The 20,546-nt window shown below is 44.7% G+C and overlaps 1 protein-coding gene across 4 annotated transcripts in view; it reads left to right on the forward strand.

Moving 5' to 3' along the window:
- Positions 1–19,259, forward strand: part of FGD3 (FYVE, RhoGEF and PH domain containing 3) — a 204,074-nt gene extending 184,815 nt beyond the window's left edge. For all 4 annotated transcript variants that reach the window (XM_075938919.1, XM_075938920.1, XM_025188018.2 and 1 more), the window contains 3 exons: positions 4,888–5,040; positions 8,017–8,157; positions 17,692–19,259. In XM_075938919.1, coding sequence (XP_075795034.1) covers positions 4,888–5,040; positions 8,017–8,157; positions 17,692–17,916 — 519 coding nt within the window. In that variant the 3' untranslated portion in view covers positions 17,917–19,259. The remainder of the gene's footprint in view (positions 1–4,887; positions 5,041–8,016; positions 8,158–17,691) is intronic.
- The last annotated feature ends 1,287 nt before the right edge of the window (positions 19,260–20,546 follow it).

The following is a 20,546-nucleotide window of genomic DNA, read 5'->3' on the forward strand; positions in this document are numbered from 1 at the left end:
TTGCCTCTAACCAGGACAGTCTGTTAAAAAATGTTAGTTTGCTTTTGTTTGTGCATTTTGGCAGAATGATGTGGCATGCAAAAACTGCATACAGTGCAATGAATTGAAGTAGTACAATGTTGGGTGCGGAAATACATATCCTGTAGGCCCCACACATATGAGACCATACGATACTAAGCGAAGAGAATTCAGACTCTATTGCTGGGTAATACAATGGGATTTGAAGTCAAATCCTGCTGACTACTCTTGTACTGCACACAAAGGGTATGTCTACACTACAGCGCTAATTCGAACTAACTTAGTTCGAATTAGTTAATTCGAACTAAGCTAATTCGAACTAACGCGTCTAGAACTAAAAACCAGTTCGAATTAGCGTTTTGCTAATTCGAACTAGCATGTCCACATTAAGTGGACCCTGAACCGGGCTTAAGGATGGCCGGAAGCAGTGCCGGCAGGGCATCAGAGGAGGACTTAGAGCGTGGAGATGCTGTCTCAGGCTAGCCGAGGGCTGTGCTTAAAGGGTCCCGACCCCCACCCCGGACAGACAGTTCTCAGGGGTGCCCCGCTTGCAAACCAGTCCTGGCTTGGAGTGCCCGGAGTACCCACACTGGGAACACCACACCACTCGGCCATCAGCCCGGCTGCACTTGCCGCAGGCTGCCATCTGGGGAGAGGGGGCAATTGGGGGGCTGCAGGAGAGCTTCCACACCCAGAAGCCCGCAGAGCCAGCCCAGTCCTCCCCATCGGGGGCGTGTACCCCATTCCTCCCTCACCTCCTTCCACTTACCCTTCCCTAGCCCCTCTTCTTGATGTACAAAATAAAGGACAATTGTGTTCCAAAATGGAATCTGTCTTTATTGAACAAAACTGGGGGAGACTGGGAAAAGGAGGTGGGAGAGGGGAAGACAGAGGCTGGGAGAGGGGAGGGCAACTAAAATGATCAGGGGTTTGGAACAGGTCCCATATGAAGAGAGGCTAAAGAGACTGGGACTTTTCAGTTTAGAAAAGAGGAGATTGAGGGGGGACAGGATAGAGGTCTCTAAAAGCAGGAGTTGGGTGGAGAGGGTGCATACAGAAAAGTTCTTCATTAGTTCCCATAAAGAAGGACTAGAGGACACCAAAGGAAAGGAATGGGTAGCGGGCTTCAAACTAGTAACAGAAAGTTGTTCTTCACAAAGCAAAGAGTCAACCTGTGGAACTCCTTGCTGCAGGAGGCTGTGAAGGCTAGAACTAGAACAGAGTTTAAAGGGAAGTGAGATAAAGTCATGGAGGTTGGGTCCATGGAGTGCTATTAGCCAGGGAGTAGGAGTGGTGTCCCTGCCCAAGGTTTGTGGAAGGCTGGAGAGGGATGGCATGAGACAAATGGCTTGGTCACTGTCTTCGGTCCATCCCCTCCATGGTCCCTAGTGTTGGCCGCTGTCAGCAGACAGGCTACTGGGCTAGATGGACCTTTGGTCTGACCCAGTACGGACATTCTAAGCTCAGGGCTCAGGGTCGGGGGTCTCAGTGGACCCCCTTGATTTTCATGCACACCTGCTCCCGGGTGGCCAGGCTGGCGGCTCTCCTGCCCTAGCTGGCCACTTTCCTGTGCCTAGTGCAGAGATCATGGACGAGGTCCACGATGTCCGCACTAGCCCAGGCGGGTGTCCGCCTCTTGCGGTCCCGGGCAAGCTCCCGGGAGCTGCCAGCCTGGTCCCGGGAAGAGGGGGAGGGCTGGGGGGCATCGGGTGGGTGGCTCGATCCATGCCAGGTGCAGGGTCTGCTGGCTGGGTGCTGGCAGGCTTGCACCTGGCACGGGCACCGTAGCCAGCCCGTGCCCCTTTAAGGGGTCCGGGGCTGGGAGGGGGGCAATAGAGTTTCCCTGGTGTTGGCCAGAGTGGCCACCAGGGAAACCTGGGGAGGGCTAGCCTCCCACTAGTTCGAATTAAGGGGCTACACAGCCCTTAATTCGAACTAGTAAATTCGAACTAGGCTTAATCCTCGTAAAATGAGGATTACCTAGTTCGAACTAAGCGCTCCGTTAGTTCGAATTAAGTTCGAACTAACGGATTGCTAGTGTAGCGCCTATGAAAGTTAGTTCGAACTAACATCCGTTAATTCGAACTAACTTTGTAGTGTAGACATACCCAAAGGGGAAATCTCCTTCCCATAGTGGCGCTGCTTCTGCAGTTAATACTTTAAATCTGAAAACAGGCTTCACCTTTCCGAAGTGGGATATGGAGACAAGGGGCCATATTCTCCCCTTTCCCAGGTTCACCTTGCACCAGAACTTTTAGCAGCTGGAGATTTGTACAAGTATCCTCCCTCTTTGGGGAGCATCTCTGCCGGCACAAAGCTGCCTGAGCCACCTCTTTTACCAGCCCTGTTGCCCACCTGGAAATTTCAGGGCCCAGTGCAATGAGAAGGACCATATTAGGGGAGGCGAGGGAAGAAGCTGTGTTAGGAGGAAAGAGAAGGTGAGGCGGTATGATAGAGTAAGATCTATTATTCTCCATTCCCCCATTGGTATTCAGACCCTATGGCCAAGCAACTGAGAACCTCTTTGGGAGCCTGGGCACAGGGGAGGTCCCAGCCCATGAATTCACACCAAGCCAAGAGTAGTAGTGAATGGCAGTTGCTGTCATGTTGGTGGCTGTCCAATGGCCTGTGTGAAATCAGCGCGCTGTGCTCCTTCTGGAATGAGGGGCACATACGCACAGCTGTGCTAACTGCATTCTTGGGTGTCATCCCCATAGACCAGAGGTTTCAAATGCCCAGCCCATGGACCATCTACAGGCCGAAGCATACATGCATTCTGGCTCGAGACCTGGCAGCCTGGGGGAGGGGGGTCAGTGTCTGAACCCAGCCCCCATATGCCACCCCTTCCCATCATTGCCCTGCCCTCTCCTCTAATGACACCCCATCCCCCCAGAGACCTGCGTCGGGGATCACTGTGGGGGGACTTGGTACAGGGCAGCAGCAGCAGTCAGACCCCTATGCCACCACGGAGTGGAGTGAGTTCACACGTCGAGTGTGTTCCACTTCCCCATAGTGGGGGTCCTGACAGCTGCCACTTTTGCCAGGCCCCCCAGTAATCCCTGAGGCCAGCGTGAGGGATGGTTTGGGACACGTCTCTCTGGCCACTGGTCTCCTAGGCCAGATTGTGAATATTCTCTGACCTGTAGGGGTCCGTCTACACTACATGCCTCTGTCGGCAGAGGCATGTAGATTTGTTTGTTCAGCAAAGGCAAATGAAGCCGTGATTTAAATGATCGCGGCTTCATTTACATTTACATGGCTGCCGCGCTGAGCCGACAAACAGCTGATCAGCTGTTTGTCGGCTCGCGCGCTAGTCTGGACGTTCCCCCTGTCAACATCAAAGCCCTTTGTCGGCAGCCCCGGTAAACCTCATTCCACGAGGAATAATGGGGCTGCCGACAAAGGGCTTTGATGTCGACAGGGGGAACGTCCAGACTAGCGGCGAGCCGACAAACAGCTGATCAGCTGTTTGTCGGCTCAGCGCGGCAGCCATGTAAATGTAAATGAAGCCGCGATCATTTAAATCGCGGCTTCATTTGCCTTTGCTGATCTGTCTAATCTACATGCCTCTGCCGACAGAGGCATGTAGTCTAGACACAGCCTAGGTGGCCTGCAGGACAGGAATTTGAGACTCCTGCCATAGACTGAACTACACTCTTCCTCTGAGGAAGACATTACCTCCAGCTGAGTGGTTAAGTTGGTTGGGGTTGTACAGGGAAGCTGTGCAGGTAGACAAGTGGAGTCTCCAGAACTGTAAATCCAGCTCTTCTCGCAAGTGCTGATTTCACATTAAATGTAATTGCTTATTTGCCAAACCAGAAAAAATAATTGAAAACCATAATATCGCTGCCTCTCAACCCAGTGTGGCAGCAGGCACATCAGGATATGTACTGCAGTGATTTTCAAACTTTTTTTCTCATGACTCAGTAGAAGAAAATTGTTGATGTTCACAAACCAACATAATTTGACTAGATTATGTTGGGTGGAGCTGAGGATGAGAGTTTTGAGATGTAGAAGGGATGTCTGGCTTTGGGGGTGTTATGGCTGGGGCAGGAGGAGCTTACCTTGAGCAGTTCCCGGTTAATGGTGCAGCAGGGGTGCTAAGGCAGCTTCCTGCCTCTCTCAGACTGCAGACCAGGCTGTGCCACAGAAGCAGCCAGCAGCAGGTTCCCAGCCAATGGGAGTGCAGAGCTAGTGCTCAGGGCAGGGTGGGCTCTCCCCCACATTCTTCTGGGGCACAGCACAGTCCCTGGTGCCAGGACAGGCAGGTAGCTGCCTTAGCACCCCCACTGGTCACCTGATCTCCCTGCAGCAAGAAGACCCAGTCCCTGACATGCCACGACCCAGTACTGGGTCATGACCTGTAGTTTGAAAACCACTGGTGTAGTGGACAGTTTATTGGCCTAAATTCTCAGAAGTGGCTCAATTTTTGGAAGCTGCACTTCAGACGCCGCAAAGGGGCCTCACTTTTTCAGACAGTGCTAAGCACCAAGCACCCATCTTCCATCCGCTGTGGTAATCAGGCCCTTAAAGCTTTTTTCAACTGGGCACCTTCGATCATTAGGCACTGGAAAATTTAACTCGGACCTTTTATATGGGAACAGAAAGGCCAGTATCTGTCTGTCACTTTTTGAATGGCTAGAAACACAAAACAGGACAAAAAGTCCTTTATTTCTGATTGCAGGAAAGAGGTTGTCCTGTCTCAGATCTAGACCTGTGCAAGATATAGGGTATCTGTCAATCTGTCACATCCTTTCATTAGTTTGCAGGATTTTATTTCAGCAATGTATCCTCAGCAAAATGGCTGTAATAACCAGGATTTTTGTTTTAATAATGGCTGAAGAATGAAGTATTATCTTTCTGATACAGGTTATCTGTGGGAAATGCTCTGAATTTAAGCCACTTGCAGATAACAGCCGTCACAATAGAGTGTGTAAAGACTGTTTTCTGCTGTCACCAGCAGTCCTGTGCAACCCAGGAGCTGAATCTACAGGAGAACAAAAGAAAAAAACTGCCATTGAGGTACAGTTATCCTGCTAATAAGCTTTTAACATGCTAGATGCCTGAAAAGGCTGGTTATTTTATTTATTATTAAATCGCTTGGTGAGTGCTTTTCTTCATGATCCCACAGCCTTTTAGTAGGCTGTCACTCAGAACCTTTACCTGACAAACTGGCACTTATAGAACTGTATGGACATACATTGTGAATCCACTCTGATTTAGTTAGCTCTGATGTTACACTCCCCTCTCTGAACCCTTCCTTCCTTTCACTTCATGCGTCTGAGGAAGTGAGTTGTATCTCACGAACACTTAGGCCCTAATCAGTTTGGTACCCTTTAAGGTGCTATTGGACTCCTTGTAGCTTGTTTTGAAACAGACTAACATAGCTACCCCTGTGATGCCTATTGTAAATCCTGTTTTAAAACATGAGTTTTGTATTTTTCATGCAAGGACACAGGTTTTGCAGCCCCCAGGTTTTCAATAATTAGCCAGCTCAAACAAGAGGCACCTTACCCAGCTTGCCTTCGGTGTAACTTTTCAGACGTCAGATCTGTTTCCATGTAACTTCTCACAGCAAAATTCTCTTGTTCCCATTCTGGGAAATGTTGTGTTCTTGACATTTCACTTCTCCACAAAATGCCAGGGCAGTTGATTGTTTTTCTCAGTGATTCATGCAAGGGCATGCCACACCATTTTTGAATGACAAATCCTGAGTGTGAAACATCAAGCAGTAGTAGAGTGGGATGGTCACTGTCTGCAGCATTTCCTTTTGGGGCAGACTGAGGGAGAAGAGCGCCCACTGTGCACAGAGGCACCCACCAAGAGCTGTGCTTTGCTTCATGCTCCACCAAAACATGAGGATGATTTTGTGCTTAAAGCTTGGGGGCTATGTGTTTAACTGACCTCATACTGACTGCATTGGGTAACCTGGAGCAGGTGTAAATTACTGTATGTTTTGGCAGAGAACTGTGCTTAGATGCGAAGAGACGTGAGCACAGTGCTTTGAACTTTGACTGTTCTGGGCTGCAAAGCTGCCCTCTGATGACTGTGGGCAGCTGCCATAAATAAGAGCAGTTTCTTGGCTTTTCTGATTAGTGGAATTCTCTCGTGCCTAGGTGATCTACCTCAGCTTTGTACCCCATCTTAGTCCAAAATCCTCGGTGGGGTAAAACCAGTGTTCCCTGTAAACTGTGCACTTGTGCAGCTGCTCAGGAGAGATTTAGACACTACCCAGCTAATTAGAAGAGCACCCCCAACTAGGTGTGCGTTTCTACTCATGGTGCATAGTCTCACCTGCTTTGGTGCACATAACAACATTTATTTTGCACACAGATGGAAAAAATCCACATGTGAGTGGAAAAGATTAGCAGGAACATTAGTGCACACTGCCTATGTGCATCTTCTGCAAGGCACAACAAAGTATGGGGTTTGATATCTTGGAGCTGCATAGTCTCTGTTATGTTTCTATGCACCTGTGATTACAGCCCAAGAAGAAAACGGAGTGTGCCCCTGCAGTGCATGTGGTGTCTCACCATAAGCTATCAACTCCATTTCAGCAGAACTATCTGCCAAGAAAGTTAAAGCCTGCACCTAAACAGCAGGCTAATCCTAAAATCAGGAAGTTATTTGAAAGCCAGTGAAATGTGACCCAAGGCTTTCCTTCTGAGAACAAAATTACTTACTCTAAAAATCCAAGAAATGAAGTCGTTTTCATTCATATCCTCAGACTTTTAGCCCTACGCTGCCTCTGCAAAGGATTAGATAAAATGCAAGAAAGATGGTAAGTGCACAAAAGGGAAATATTTGAGCAAGTCTGTTTCTTCCCTTCCTTTTTTACATAATACTTTGTTCACGAGATTAACAACAACTTGAGAGCTTGCCACTTCACAAATGCTGTTAGCAGATGCCTAAAATCCTCTAGAGATTTTTCCACTGGAAAGGCCAATATAGTATACCGTATATTCCGGCGTACAAGACGACCTCTGAAGTTAAAAAACATCCCCCAAAAATCGGGGGTCGTCTTGTACGCCGGATGCCCCGCCGCCGGAGCCCCTCCGCGGCTTTGAAAGCCTCGGGGGAAGCCGGCGGCGGGACATCCCAGGCGCGCATGGGATGCCCCGCCGCCGGCTTCCCCCGAGGCTTTCAAAGCCGCGGAGGGGCTCCGGCGGGGGGGGGGAGGGCAGCCCAGGCGCTCCTGGCGGCTTTGCTCCCGGTGCCTCTGGTCTGCTGGGGACCATCTCCAGCAGACCAGGGACACCGGGAGCAAAGGAGGCGGAGGGGCGCTGGGGTATAAGATGAAACCCTATCTTTTAATTAAAAAGATAGGGGGTCGTCTTATACGCCCAGTCGCCCTATACGCCGGAAAATACGGTAGCTACTTTTTCAGTCGGGGGAGGAGGGGGGGTTCTTCTTTTGTTCACATAGCCTCAGAGTGTGGTTCACCATACTTCCTCCCATTCACGTACTAGAGTCTCTGCTAATTATAAAGATGGAAAAACTGGGGATCTAAACACAGGCTATAATATGAAAGAGCAGCAATAAAAGTACTGCATTTTCTTAACTTATCTTTCGGAAGGTTTTTGCTGATTGATATTTTTTCCACTCTAATCAAGGAATTACTTGGTGGTGAACCTGGAGCTCTTACACAGTCTTACAGCATCTCTGTGCCTGTTCAATGATGCTAAGACACCTTTTCCATTAATTTTAAATCTCCTCCCAGCCTATTTGTGCTAAGCAAGAAACAAGCTGTGTCATCTAAATTGCCTTTCTCAAATTACACTGTGGAGGTGGAATTTTAACTCCCCAGCATCTACCTCTAAGTACTTCAGAGCATATTATGTCTTGATGATACATTATGATAATTAAACTCTTGTACAGGTATGAACTACTCAGCATTTACCCATCTGAATCATTTGGCTGTGTATGACTAAATATTGTACTTAGTGTATAATTGTAAGTACCCTGACCTTATAAGAAGATCCTACTTTCTTTTTACAGAAACCAAACTTTTTGGCAGCTGAAAACAGCCTTTTCAGCAGCCGCCTCCTGTTCCTAGACAAAGGGAAGACTTGGTGCAAAGTGTGTGTCACCATCCCCAAGACCGAACCTCTTGTCTTGTATCTGCACGGGGGAAGTCAGGTAAAAGTGACATTATTGCTGAATGATACCCATAGCTAGAAGCATAAGTTTAAGTGTGTCAGTATGAGAAATAGGTCAAAGGATTTGGCTTACTTTCAACAACAGAAATTAACTTGGTTGTCTGAATTTAGCACAAAGCCTCCGAGATTTCAAATTTCCTTCTGATCTGGAGATGGAGCTTACAAGATTGCAAGCAAAAGGAGGCTCACATCTCTTTCTAAAAACAGGTAGCACAAAAGAAGGATAAATCAATCATTATTTCAGTTCAGAATTATTTCCCTAGGATTTCAGAGGCATATTTTCAAAATAAATACTCAAAGGGTTAATGGACCTGTGGTCTGGAAAATACATTGACCCTAGAAAATACATAGGACAGTGTTTCTTTAATCCTTGTTTATTAATTCTATTCCAGTTAGTTCCATCTAACTTGAAGTTAGATGGATTTATACAAATGCAGATGCTCTGAAGCGTAGGTGAAATGGATTGTGTGAAATGAAAGCCAAAATTGTTTATTTGAAAATGATTGGGAGAATACACTGTGCTAAGTTAGGTTCTTACTTATATCGTGTACATATTTTAAAACAAAAGTTCAAGTTTGTTTGCAAAGGAACTAAATGCAACGATGAAATCACAGCCTCCTTCATTGCTGGAAAAGCAGAATGACTTCTGAAAGAAGAGGTCTTTTCGTTTGGGTGTAGTGCCCTTGCTCCACGTCTCATTTATTGCTATAACCAGTGGTCTTGTTTTAATCTGTGTTGGGGGGAAGAATATGAGCCAAATTCAGCTTTTTGTTACTGTAACAGAGTAGATGCTCACTTCCCATAAGCGCCCCTCTTTGACTGAGTGTGGGTTCCTGCACTGCCTCAGTTTTAAAGGCCTTGCAGCTACTCAGCCCTCTGGCCAAGTCACACTCTTGTGCAATCATAAACCCCTTTTGGGGTACTTCTCTAACAGAGACCATCCCAGTGCCCTCTGTAGAGTGTCTCTCAGTTTGAAGCTGTTCTCTGGGTTTGTTGGCTCACTCTGAATGAAAGTGGGGCCTCCAAAGCTTCCCCTCCTGGAGACAACTCCATTGCTCTTAGTTCAGGGCTTCACTTTCAAGTCTATCACTCTCTCAACAGCTCTTCACTGGGAGCTGTCCCTGGTTCTGCTAGACAGCCACCCCTGACCTTCTCCCTTCCAGGTCTGGGCTGCAACTCAACTGTCTCTAAAGCTGCAGTGCCTTTTGTAGTCTCTCCTGGCTCCTGATTGGCTGGTTCCTCCACAGCCATTCTAGCCTGCTGGGAGGACTTCTCTATGGCCCTTGTCTGGCCTCAGGGCAAATCCAAAGATGTCAGTGGATTTACTTTTAATTGGCACCAATTTATCTGACAGTAAATGAGGACATAGCTCTTATGGGTGATGTACCGCAAGTGCTTTCCTTAGTTATTGTGACTGTGTATTATCCACATGTTGTAGGAACTACAGGAAAAAAAAGTTTTCAATATAACAAGATTAAATATGTCTCCCGATCCTGAAGGACATTAATTGTATTTATGTCCTATTAGACTAGATTTTTAAGCTCACTTTTTGAAGTGTTTATATGTACAAATATTTAGGAAACTGGAAGCTTGAATTGAAGGATATGTTCATGGCTCTGGGCTTTGCTTCAGCTGGAAAACTATGGAACAGGGTAACCTTCCAAACCATTCTACAGGCACACAGCTGTCATATTTCCATTCTAGCACCAGCACCTGTGTGGCTAAAATTATTAGTTTAAAAAAAAGAAAAACACCATGGACATGAGACTGAAACTAATACAGTAAAAACCTTATCTTTAGATCTCACCTGGAATCTGTTTTGGTGGAAGATGTTCTTAATATAGGCCATTTTTCTGGAAAAACTACTCTGATGTCCACACTGCATTTGCTCTTTCAGTCAAAAGAACGCAGGGGGTTTTCCGACAGTGGTAACCCTCTTTCTACAAGGAAGAAGCCTTTTTCTGAAAGAGCTCTTTCGGAAAAAGGCGTGTGTGGATGGGGGGGAGAGATTTTTTTCGAAAGAAGAGGCCTCCAGGAAAAAGCACAGGTGCCCTGGTGCCCATAGTAATCACAACTTAAATGTGAAAAAGCAGATGGCTTTTGCTGTGTGGACGCTCTCTTTTGAAAGAAGTTTTTCTGGAAAATCTCTTCCAGAAAAGCTTCTTCCAAAAGAAGCCTGCAGTCAGGCACATAGCCATAGTACTGAAAGACTATTGAGGTGACTTTCATCCAGTGCAGAGGACCAGCACAATTCCTATGCACCAGTTGAACCCCATTTAAACTGTTAAAGTGGAACATAGGTCTTATGTGATCAACTTCTCTTCACAGAGTGAATTTCTCCCTCAGTGACCATCATATGCTATAGGGTTCAATATGAATTAAATTCTCTCTTTGGGACAGATATTACTCCCTTCCCTTTGCAAGCATAGACTGCAGCAGAATGGAAGCTAAGTGGGATGCAGGGACCTCCCACAAGAAATCTCTGTGTGTCACATAACACTGTTGTCTTTGACATCTGTATGTGCCCCAGCGCACAGAGGGGCTGGGGGGAAGAGCTGCAGATCCGTTAGCCTTTTCTGCTCAGAGGCAGAGAATTCTTGCACCCCAGAGGTTGCAATATTTGCTGCAGATCCACTCCTACAGTGTGACTTGGTGAGAAGATTCCTCTCTGACTCTGATCACACAATCCCGTGTCTCAGCACAGTGCTAATAACACTCACCTCAGACAAAACCAGTTCCATTGGATGTACAGCAGAAGAGAAACAGCTGTAACATACAAAATGTTACAGTGTTCGTGGTCTGGAAAACTAAACCAATGCCTGGAGCCTGGGGGAATTTCCACACAATCCAAAATCTTACATTCTTTCCTCCTTATTTTGCCATACTTGATCATGGGTCTGTGCTGGGGAAGGGGATACCTTTGACACTAAGCATTTGTTTGATGACCATATGGAACAGGAGTGGACAATAAGCAGCCCACAGGCCAGAAGCAGTTTCCCAGGGTTACCCTTGGGGGGGCCACCAGATGCTTTATTTGCCTTAGCTTCCGCAGGTATGGCCAACGGGAACTGCAAGTAGCTGTATCTGTGGACGCGCAGGTAAATAAAGATCTGGTGGCAGGCTAGGGGCTAACCCTGGCAAACTGCATCTGCCTGGTAGAGGACATACGTTAAATCCAAAGGTTAGTACTTCCGACTGTTCCAAATATAGAGTAAACAACCCCCACCCTCCAAAAAATCACATAAAAGGCATTGTTAATCCAACTGACATTCAGTTGTTGGCTGGAACCATAACAATGAAAGCGAGACCTTTTTTCAAGATGGTTTTCCCACACCCTGCCCCTGTGCTTCCCACCATATACAGCAAAATAAAGGGAAACAATTACAGAGCAGTCTACTCCACATTCCCTCCTATAATCCAGATGTTCAATATAATTCCAATTGGCACATTATCCACATTATTACACACTAATAATAGTAAACTAAAAGTTCTCCAATTCAGATTAATAGAGTCCACATCCATTCTGAAATGTTTTTTTCCTGGGTATCAACAGTGTTTCAGATGTCAGTTTTGTACAACACTCTCTTCACATCCCTTATAAATCTCCTTTGCGTTATTGCTGCATATGGTATACAGAATTAACAAGACATGTAATTAGCATTTGTACCCCACAAATTAAATGACTTCACACTTTATACGGGCCTTTTAAATATTTAGGGCTGCAGGAGGCACCTCCTCAAATTCCTGATACAGTCAAAGCTGTTTTTATCTGGCACTTCATCAACCAGAAACCTTTATAAACCAGCATTTCTGATCTTCTTGGAAAGCCAATTTATAGCCCAGTTTGCACAGAGCTGGCATGCTCCCTACCCAGCTCTGTATGGCTCCCTGGAGGCAGCAACATGACCCTGCTGCTCCTAGACAGAGGAAGAGCCACAGGGGCACTGTGTAATACCCCAAACTTTCCAGTTGCAAGGAATAAGGGAAGTTGACAGGAACGTTTCTTCCATTGACCTCCCACTTGGAGATGGCACCAAGCTAGGCTTAAGGTACATCAACTCCAGCTACATGTAGACCTGGCCTACGTGTTTTTATCATGTGGCCTTCACCTTGTTCACCTGAGAAGAAAATCCAGATGCAAATAAAAACAAAAATTTCAGTCTCTGGAATAATGAGAAATTCAGGAAAACTGCTCCTTTGCTTCAGTTGTTTGTCCAATGAGAGTGTAATTCAAACCCTTGTCCAGGGCCAAAGCTGTTCCTGTGCACCATTTAAATCCCACTTCTAAGGTGTCAGGTGTAGGGCTCTCTGCAAGGGGTGAGTTTCACATTGCCTGTTTGTTTGCATGAACATCAGGCCATGTGTATCTGTTCTGGCATTGAAGTCCAGTTAGTATAAGCCATTTTTATCTCAGTGGAAGTCGGTAAGGTTTGGAAGGGGAGTAGGGTAGCTTAGGGGAGCCTTTTAAGCAATGATACCACTTCAAGCTTCAAAGAACTAAAACAAGTTTTATGAGTGAGAATCTTCTATCTAAGCTTCTGGAGAGATGCTAAATGAGCTTGGGGCAGGCTCTGTTGGATTGTGGTTAACAGAACGGTTCCAAAGTATGAGGCATTCTAACTTAGTTACATGTTTGCAGGATAAGGTGGTAAGGTGACACTTTGTCCTCAGGGAGGAACACTATTTGCTGCTCATCAGTGATCTTTCTGGATCATGTTGGGAGCAGCATTACCTAGCTAGAATTACGTCGAATGCTTGTTCCTGGTTGCCACAGTGCAAGGCTCTTAGGCCAGATGTATATTACACCCAGAAGGTCGGCTTAAGGTATGCAACTCCACCTATGTAAATAACATAGCTGGAGTTGATGTACCTTAAGCTTCTTGGCACCTTCTCCACAGTGGGAGGTCGACAAGAGAAACACTTCTGTTGACTGCTCTTACTCCTTGTGAGTACTGGTGCCAATGGGAACACCCTCAGCATTTGATTCAACAGGTCTTTACTAGACCCGCTAAATCAAATCCTGAAAGGTCGATTGCCAGAGCATAGATCCTCTGGTAAGTGGAGATGTGGTCTAAGTAAGGGGGTCTGGTCCAAAACCCTCTGAGGCCAGTGGGTTTGGGATCGGTCCCTAGGTAGCTAGTAGGAGAAAGGTAGGGAATTCAAGGCTCTAAAACTTCACAAAAATGTGCCTGGGGGAGAAATAGAGAAAACCCAATATTAATAATTAATTATTACTAATAATCTTAATTATTGTTCATTATTGCAGCCAGTGGCTTATTTTCCCTCTGTTTATATGCAATGCCTATTAGCATTATTGGGAGCTATCCTCTTGTATGCAAAGGAGCTGAAATGGTGTTCACTCACTGAAGGAGCCCCACTAGGAAGTGGACTTGAGGTTTTTGCTTGAAATCCTAGGACCTGCATGTGGTAATCACCAATGCCATAATGTTAAAAACAGCAAATAAACCTTTGGTTCATGTTCAAATGGTCAGAACCCTTCAGATGATCGACAGTAAAACCAAAAGAGGGCAATGCTGCATGTGATTAGTGACAACGCTCAATACCCATTTGGTTTTAGTTTAACACAGTTCTAGCTATCATTTACCTGGGGTAAACCCCTGAGAGAGAATTTTCCTTTGCATGTGGGTAGTTTGATTTGATTATTTATTGCTCCCATGTAATCCTTGAGCATTCATCACATAAGTGTCACAATACACAGTAGGCAAAATCCAATAGATGTTTGCAAACAGACTGTGAAATATGTGCAGAGGGGCAGCATGGGGAGGCCTAGGCTCCCCTTACCACTCAACTGAGAACCTAAACAGGAAGGATGCAAGTGGTGCACACCTAGGAATGATGGGATAATACCAAGTGCATAAATTCCGAAAAAGCTCCTGAATCCTTAAAGAGAATTGTAGGTATGTGTCCTCATGTAAGGGCTTGATTCTACAAGGTGCTGCATGCCATCTGTTTCAAATATATATGCACTCTTAATTGTAAATGTCTCTCATAGTGTTGTCCAGAAATAGCAGATGCAGCCCAAACCTCCATTTGTTCTTATGCTGTACTTGGGACTGCAAAAGAGATGATTTTCCAGCACTGTCAGTGACCTTCAGTTTAATCATGATAAATATTTAAACCTTATTTTCTTAAATGTTAACTACAAGAGCAGTGAAGCAGAGCTGAGGTTGGACTTTGGCATCTCTTTGTTGCCGCAGTAATGAATGTGCTTATATTATACCCACAAATCTTGCATTTGCTTGCTGCCATCAGGCGTGTACATACCAAAATATATGCTCCGTTTCTGCATGCACATGGAAAGGGTGCACTGTTTTATAAGTACAGCTGAAGTGTCAATCTCTAGAAATTTCCCTTGATTGATATTTCACAGTAACACTGTATCTAAAATCTGAACCAAATACTTGGATCTTTAAGGCCATTCCACAGCTGTTTCGCATTGCAGGGCTACCTGAATGCACATGGACCTGCCCTTTGGAGGATATTCCCTATGTAGATCAGTCCTTAGGTAGCACAGAGCCATTGTATCAGATCTTTTCTTGCCACTCCCCAGTTCTAACCAAACGGCTGGGGTATCCCTGATACTTGAATAGTCCCTTGGGGCCATTTGTGTTGGTGCAGTTTACAGGAGCATTCACAATTTTCAAATTGGCTTTAGAGGGCGAGCCTTGTGCTGAGCCATCTGAGAATTGGAAGCTAAAAAGCCATTTTGTCCTTCTCTCCACCCCCGTGTAGCTGGCCTAGAGGATGCAGCCAGCATTTTCAATGAAGAAGTTAACTTCAACTTTGCAAAGCCAAAGTAGAGCTCAAGGAAATCTTGCTAGAGTGACACTATTGGTATGCAAATCAGGCTTCTCAGGCTAATTTAATAAAATGAGTTGTGCTCTGTGTTTATCTCCATAACGGTGTATGCTCACATACGCTGATTGCATGAGATGCTACAGGAATTTGAATTCCTTCAGTCTGAAGGAATAGGTGTTACATTTTTAAGGTTACCCCAAACAGTATGAACATCTCTTGGTACACTGGGATTCCCATATAAACATGCTCTAGTGTTCTCCCCATTTCACAGATGGGGAAGCTACGGCACAAAGAGAGCTCAAGCCCTAACTTTGGTGTGTAACATCAGGCTGCTAAGTTAAATGTCCTGATTTTCAGGGGTGCTGAGTATCTGCAGCTCCCACTGAACCCCTGAGGGATTGACTTCCTGGGGCTACTCAGTGTCTGTGGATCAAGTCATCTGGCTTTAGAAATCCACTTCTGAAAATCCTGGCTTATGTTACTTGACAAAGGCCACAAATGAGGTCAGGGTCAGCTGAGACTAGACTTTTGCTTAGTCCATTAACTCGTGGTGCCTCTCATGCTATTGAGGTACTTCCCCTCGTGGCTCAGCAGAGGAGGTGGTTCATCAAGTATGTGGCTGGTAGTGAGCTTATGACAGCTTTGATAGCATTAGTGCTATTCCCTTAACCTCTGAACTCATCTCGGGGCCTTCTCAAAGGATCTGTGGGTCTGATTTGTATGGACTCTAAAGCCCTGCTGTGGATGACTGTGAGGGGAATGTGAACAACTTGGGAACTTAACAAAGTGGCAAGCTTTCAACCTTAGTGACTGGTGAATGAAAGCTGGGATTCTTCTGGGTACTTCTACAGCTTCCCCACAAAGTAGAGGGGAATTGCAGTTTGTCTTTGTTGCTTGCAAAAGTCGGCTCTGCTTGCATGACCTCCACCAACCAGCCATAGGGATATCTCGTTGGGATCTAAGGGTGCATCTACACAGCAGGGCTTAACTTGAAATAAGCTATGCAAATTGAGCTACGTCAATTGCGTAGCTTATTTCCAAATAGCTTATTCGAAATTGGGAGTGTCTACATAGCACTTATTTTGAAATAGAGCGCTCTTCCTCTGACTTCCCTTATTCTTCGTACAATGGGGATTACAGGAGTTGGAGTAGGAAGTCCTCCAGCTTGACAGTATTTTGACACTATTTCGAAATAACTGCCTGCTGTATAGATGCGGACTAAGTTATTTCAGAATAGGGATAGTTATTTTGAAATAGTGTTGCAGTGTAGATGTACACTAAGATAAATGCATATGGTCATCTTTAATTGGAAGCATGGATTGAGCTAATAAAACATTTGAAGAGGGACTACAGTATTTGTGGGAACCTTTTTTGGGTCGGGGGGCTGCTGACCCACAGAAAAATCATTCAAGGGCCGCACACAAATGAGACGCAAAACAAACAAACAAACTCTCACTGACGTGGTCCCCAACTGGGAAGCAGAATATACTCCCCGTATTTCCCTCATCCATAAGAACCTGGGGGGCCCAGGCTAGTAGATTTTATGTACTCCAGCCCCATGGGGGAGAGGTGAGGGGCGGCTGAAGCATCAGTGAGGGCTCCCCAATGCCGGGAGGGAGTCTTGAGCCCCAGGCCTTAGGTTCCCCACCCCTGAACTAAAGGCATAAAATACTAGGTTTCCAAAGGGGTGTAAGTCATACTTTGAGGCTACGTCTAGACTGGCCCCTTCTCCGGAAGAGGCATGCAAAGAAGGCAAGTCAGAATAGGGAAATCCGCGGGGGATTTAAATAAACATGGCCGCCACTTTTTTTCCGGCTTGGGGAAAAGACGGAAAAGAGCGTCCAGACTGGCGCGATCCTCCGGAATAAAGCCCTTTTCCGGAGGATCTCTTATTACTACTTGCAAGTAGGAATAAGAGATCCTCCGGAAAAGGGCTTTATTCCGGAGGATCGCGCCAGTCTAGACGCTCTTTTCCGGCTTTTCCCCAAGCCGGAAAAAAAGCGGCGGCCATGTTTATTTAAATCCCGCGGGGGATATTTAAGTCCCCCGCGGATTTCCCTATTCTGACTTGCCTGCTTTGCATGCCTCTTCCGGAGAAGGGGCCAGTCTAGACGTAGCCGAAATGTTACAGAAATCTCTAGCCATGCTACTGCTGTGGTAAGGTTCCTGCCTGAACCGGGAGTCTATTAAATGAAAATAAGAATCCATTGAATCATTTAAAAAATAGAAATCTAGATTTCAAACCGTTTTTGCTGTACAGGTCAAATTCTGTGTCAGCTTGTACCTTGGAAAATGTGGCCTGAGGTGACATACAGTGAGCACGAGTGTGTATATTAATACTTTTAATTATTTGTTATAAAGCCTAATACAAAAAAACATTGTCACCTAACTAGATCCAATAAATGTATGGCTTCACTTTGAGTGCAGGTGTAATTCCTGCTGGAGGAGACAGGCCCATGCCAGCTCTGAGTGCTAGAATGAAGCAGCAGCATTGGGACCCTGGCTCTGTAGTTGGGTGGCTAGCCCCTTCCACCTCTGTAGCTGCATTCTGTTTTTAGCACACCAGGTAATGAGAGCTGGGGCAAACATGTCTTCTGGAACTGAGAATCACACCCCCAGCTTGTAGTGCAAACAGACTCTAACACACTTATAAAACTGTGTGGGGTTTCATCTTTGCTTTTCCCCCGTGTCTTAGGATGGCCAAGCTCCACGTGCCATACCACTGCCTGGATATGCAGTCAGTCTACCAAGTTCTGGTGAGAAGTTTGAAGTGAAACACGTCTTTAAGCTTTGCCAGTCCCAGCAAACTACATATTTCAGTGCAGAGGATGAAGAACTGCAAACAAAATGGATGGAAATCCTCACCAAAGCAGCTAAAGGAGAGATTGAAGATCTAGCTGAAGGAATCGGTCAACTGTAGAGCAAGCTCCATTTAGTTTCTTTAGTACATGCTATAAACCATCACTTGAATTCAGTATTCATGGCACTTTGGAATCTGTATGGCTTTATAATTTCATGAGTCCGCATAGGAATTTCAGTGTTTTTTCTGCTTTCATTGTACATTTATCACGTACAGTGCTAGCTGTCTGGAACATATTATGTTAAAGAAAAGAGTAGTTGTAGTTGTTGACAGTGTTTATGCTGGTTTTACATAAAGAGGCAAGGGAAAAGCATTAATTTGATCAAAGGTATCAGAAAACCATCAGTCTCTTGTTTTCCTATATGTATATTTTTTTCAGTCCTTTTGATTGCTGTTCAGTGCAAGATGTGTATAGTCTGTGATTAGTTATATAAATGCTACCTTTAAGGTAAATGTTGTAAAGGCTTGTGGCTGGCCACTGACATTCCGTTCTCTGTCCTTTCCCTTCTGATAAAATGGTCTTTGTGAAATGTAAGCAATGTATTGAATTTTTTTTTTTTTTTTGCTAAAAGTGTTTGTCTCTACTATTTTGAGATGACGTGTTCACAAGACATACTGTAGAAGAGACTTCTAATTGCTGCAGATTATGCAGAAAAGAACGTTGAGAAGTCTGATTAATATTAATCTGTTATATATATTTTCTCTTTTGAAAACACCTTCCTGATTTCCTTTCTGAACCTGTTTTAATGTAAGTGAACAAACATTTTATACTGAAAACTGGGTCATGACCAATAAACAAGAACATTTTTAGTACACACAGTACAAAAAAGTGACTTTTTATTGTTGTTGTATTGGTTAACTTTAAAGTAATCTGGGATTTATTTATATAATTTGTAAATAATGTTACATGAGTATTTTAAAACATTTTAAAAGTTTTGTGCTAATAATCAGATTTAGTCAATAGAATAAGAGATTTGTATGAAATCAATTTGTAATTTAATTTTCCTGTTTATCTGTATTTGTCTGATTTTCACACTTAAGTGCTTATCTATTTAAATAAAATCCATGCAGTTAACTCCTGAGCCAAATCTCCAAGATACTGCAAGCTTTAGATCAACATTTAACATAGGTACAGAATGAGAGTAATGTCTATTTCTAGTGATAGCAATCGTGTAGTGCTGATATGCAAAGGGAAAAATAAAATAAAGTATTACATTATTGTACTTTTAAATGGTTTCATTTAACTTTTGTTTCCTCTTCAGCCTTCTACATTTTCTAGCTGACATTTATAAAAAGGAGAAAGCTGATCCAGACAGCCAGAGTTTTGTTAGCAGTGTCAAAAATTAAGGTTCTGCACCAGTGAGTATTTCCCTTATTAAAGAAGCCACTGTGCTGATAAAGGATTCCGTTGTTTGTTTATTTTGAATTAATGAGTCCCGATCCATAGCTCTATAGTTGTAAAAATAAAATCCATGCATGTAATGAGCTGCCAATACAACTTCATGTAGTTGAGCCCACCACAATGAGCAGTGGGCTATGATTAGAGACAGTCAGAAAATGGAAAGTCTTGTTTTGCAAATGTTCTCAAAGTTAGTTTTGTTCTGTAGGTTTTGAAAAGAAATTATTTTTATTTTTTTTAATTTTAACGATTTTTTTGTTTTGTTTTGCAGTTTGTCATTACTCTCATCCTTCTGTATGCCATTGAAAAGGGGAGGGGGAGGAGGAAAAACAGATGATAATCCAAAAAAGAGAAAAGGTTATTCTCCCCCCGCCCTCCTCCTCAGTTTTATTAAGAAAACAATTTCCAAAATAGAAACAAAAACTACCCCTGCCCTTAGGGGGAGGGGGGTGGAATGAGCTGGTCAAGTATGACAAAATCCACATCTAGTCATCGTAAATTCCTCAGCTCAGCACCCTTCTCAAATACGTAAAAAGCCTGTTCTAGCATATTTAGAAGATCAGAATATGAGGGTGCTTGCTGGCCAAGAGGGGAAATGTGGCCCAGAATGAAAAATCTCCTGAGAGAATGCTCTATTAGCCACTATTCCCAGTTAAGATGGGATTGAGCAGGTGTTTGCGGCTGATCATGACTCCCAGCAGAGAGAGGTGGTGTCTCATAAGTAGGACCCAAACAGTGGGCTTTGGCTTTGTAGATTGAAGGCAAAATCTTAAAATTCCACCTGAAAATCAACAAGTGGCCTATGCAGATTCCAGATTTCAAAGCTCTGGCATTTTTTTACCTCAGTCTAAAAATACTTTTTGTCCAAAAATATCCTAGCATCTACCAAGACCTTGAAATTGCAGACCCGTGTTAAGCTGGGACCTCTCTCCATCAGTCAGGGCTCTCAGGATAGCTTGTGATAAGTCTTCCAGGGTCAACTAGCTCATTCTGTGAGGCTAAAAATAGCCATGGAGGCGTTCTGACTTAGGCTGGAGTCTGGGTTCTGAACTCAGCAAGGGGGAAGTGTCTCAGAATTTGGGCTGTAGTCCAAATGGCAGTGTCTGAATTGCTGTTTGTAGCTCTGTAGCACAAGGCAAAGGCAGCTGAGCCAAGGTCTGAGACTTGTTGCCAGGGGTTTATCCCACACCCCCATCGCCATGTAGCTGTACCTACAGTTCCTTTCCTTGCTCTACAATATCACTTCTCTTGTCTGGGCTGAATATTTTTCTGATTACACTCCCATTGCAGT

The sequence above is a fragment of the Pelodiscus sinensis genome, chromosome 11 (genome assembly GCF_049634645.1).
Source record: "Pelodiscus sinensis isolate JC-2024 chromosome 11, ASM4963464v1, whole genome shotgun sequence".
In the NCBI taxonomy this organism is placed as follows: Eukaryota; Metazoa; Chordata; order Testudines; family Trionychidae; genus Pelodiscus; species Pelodiscus sinensis.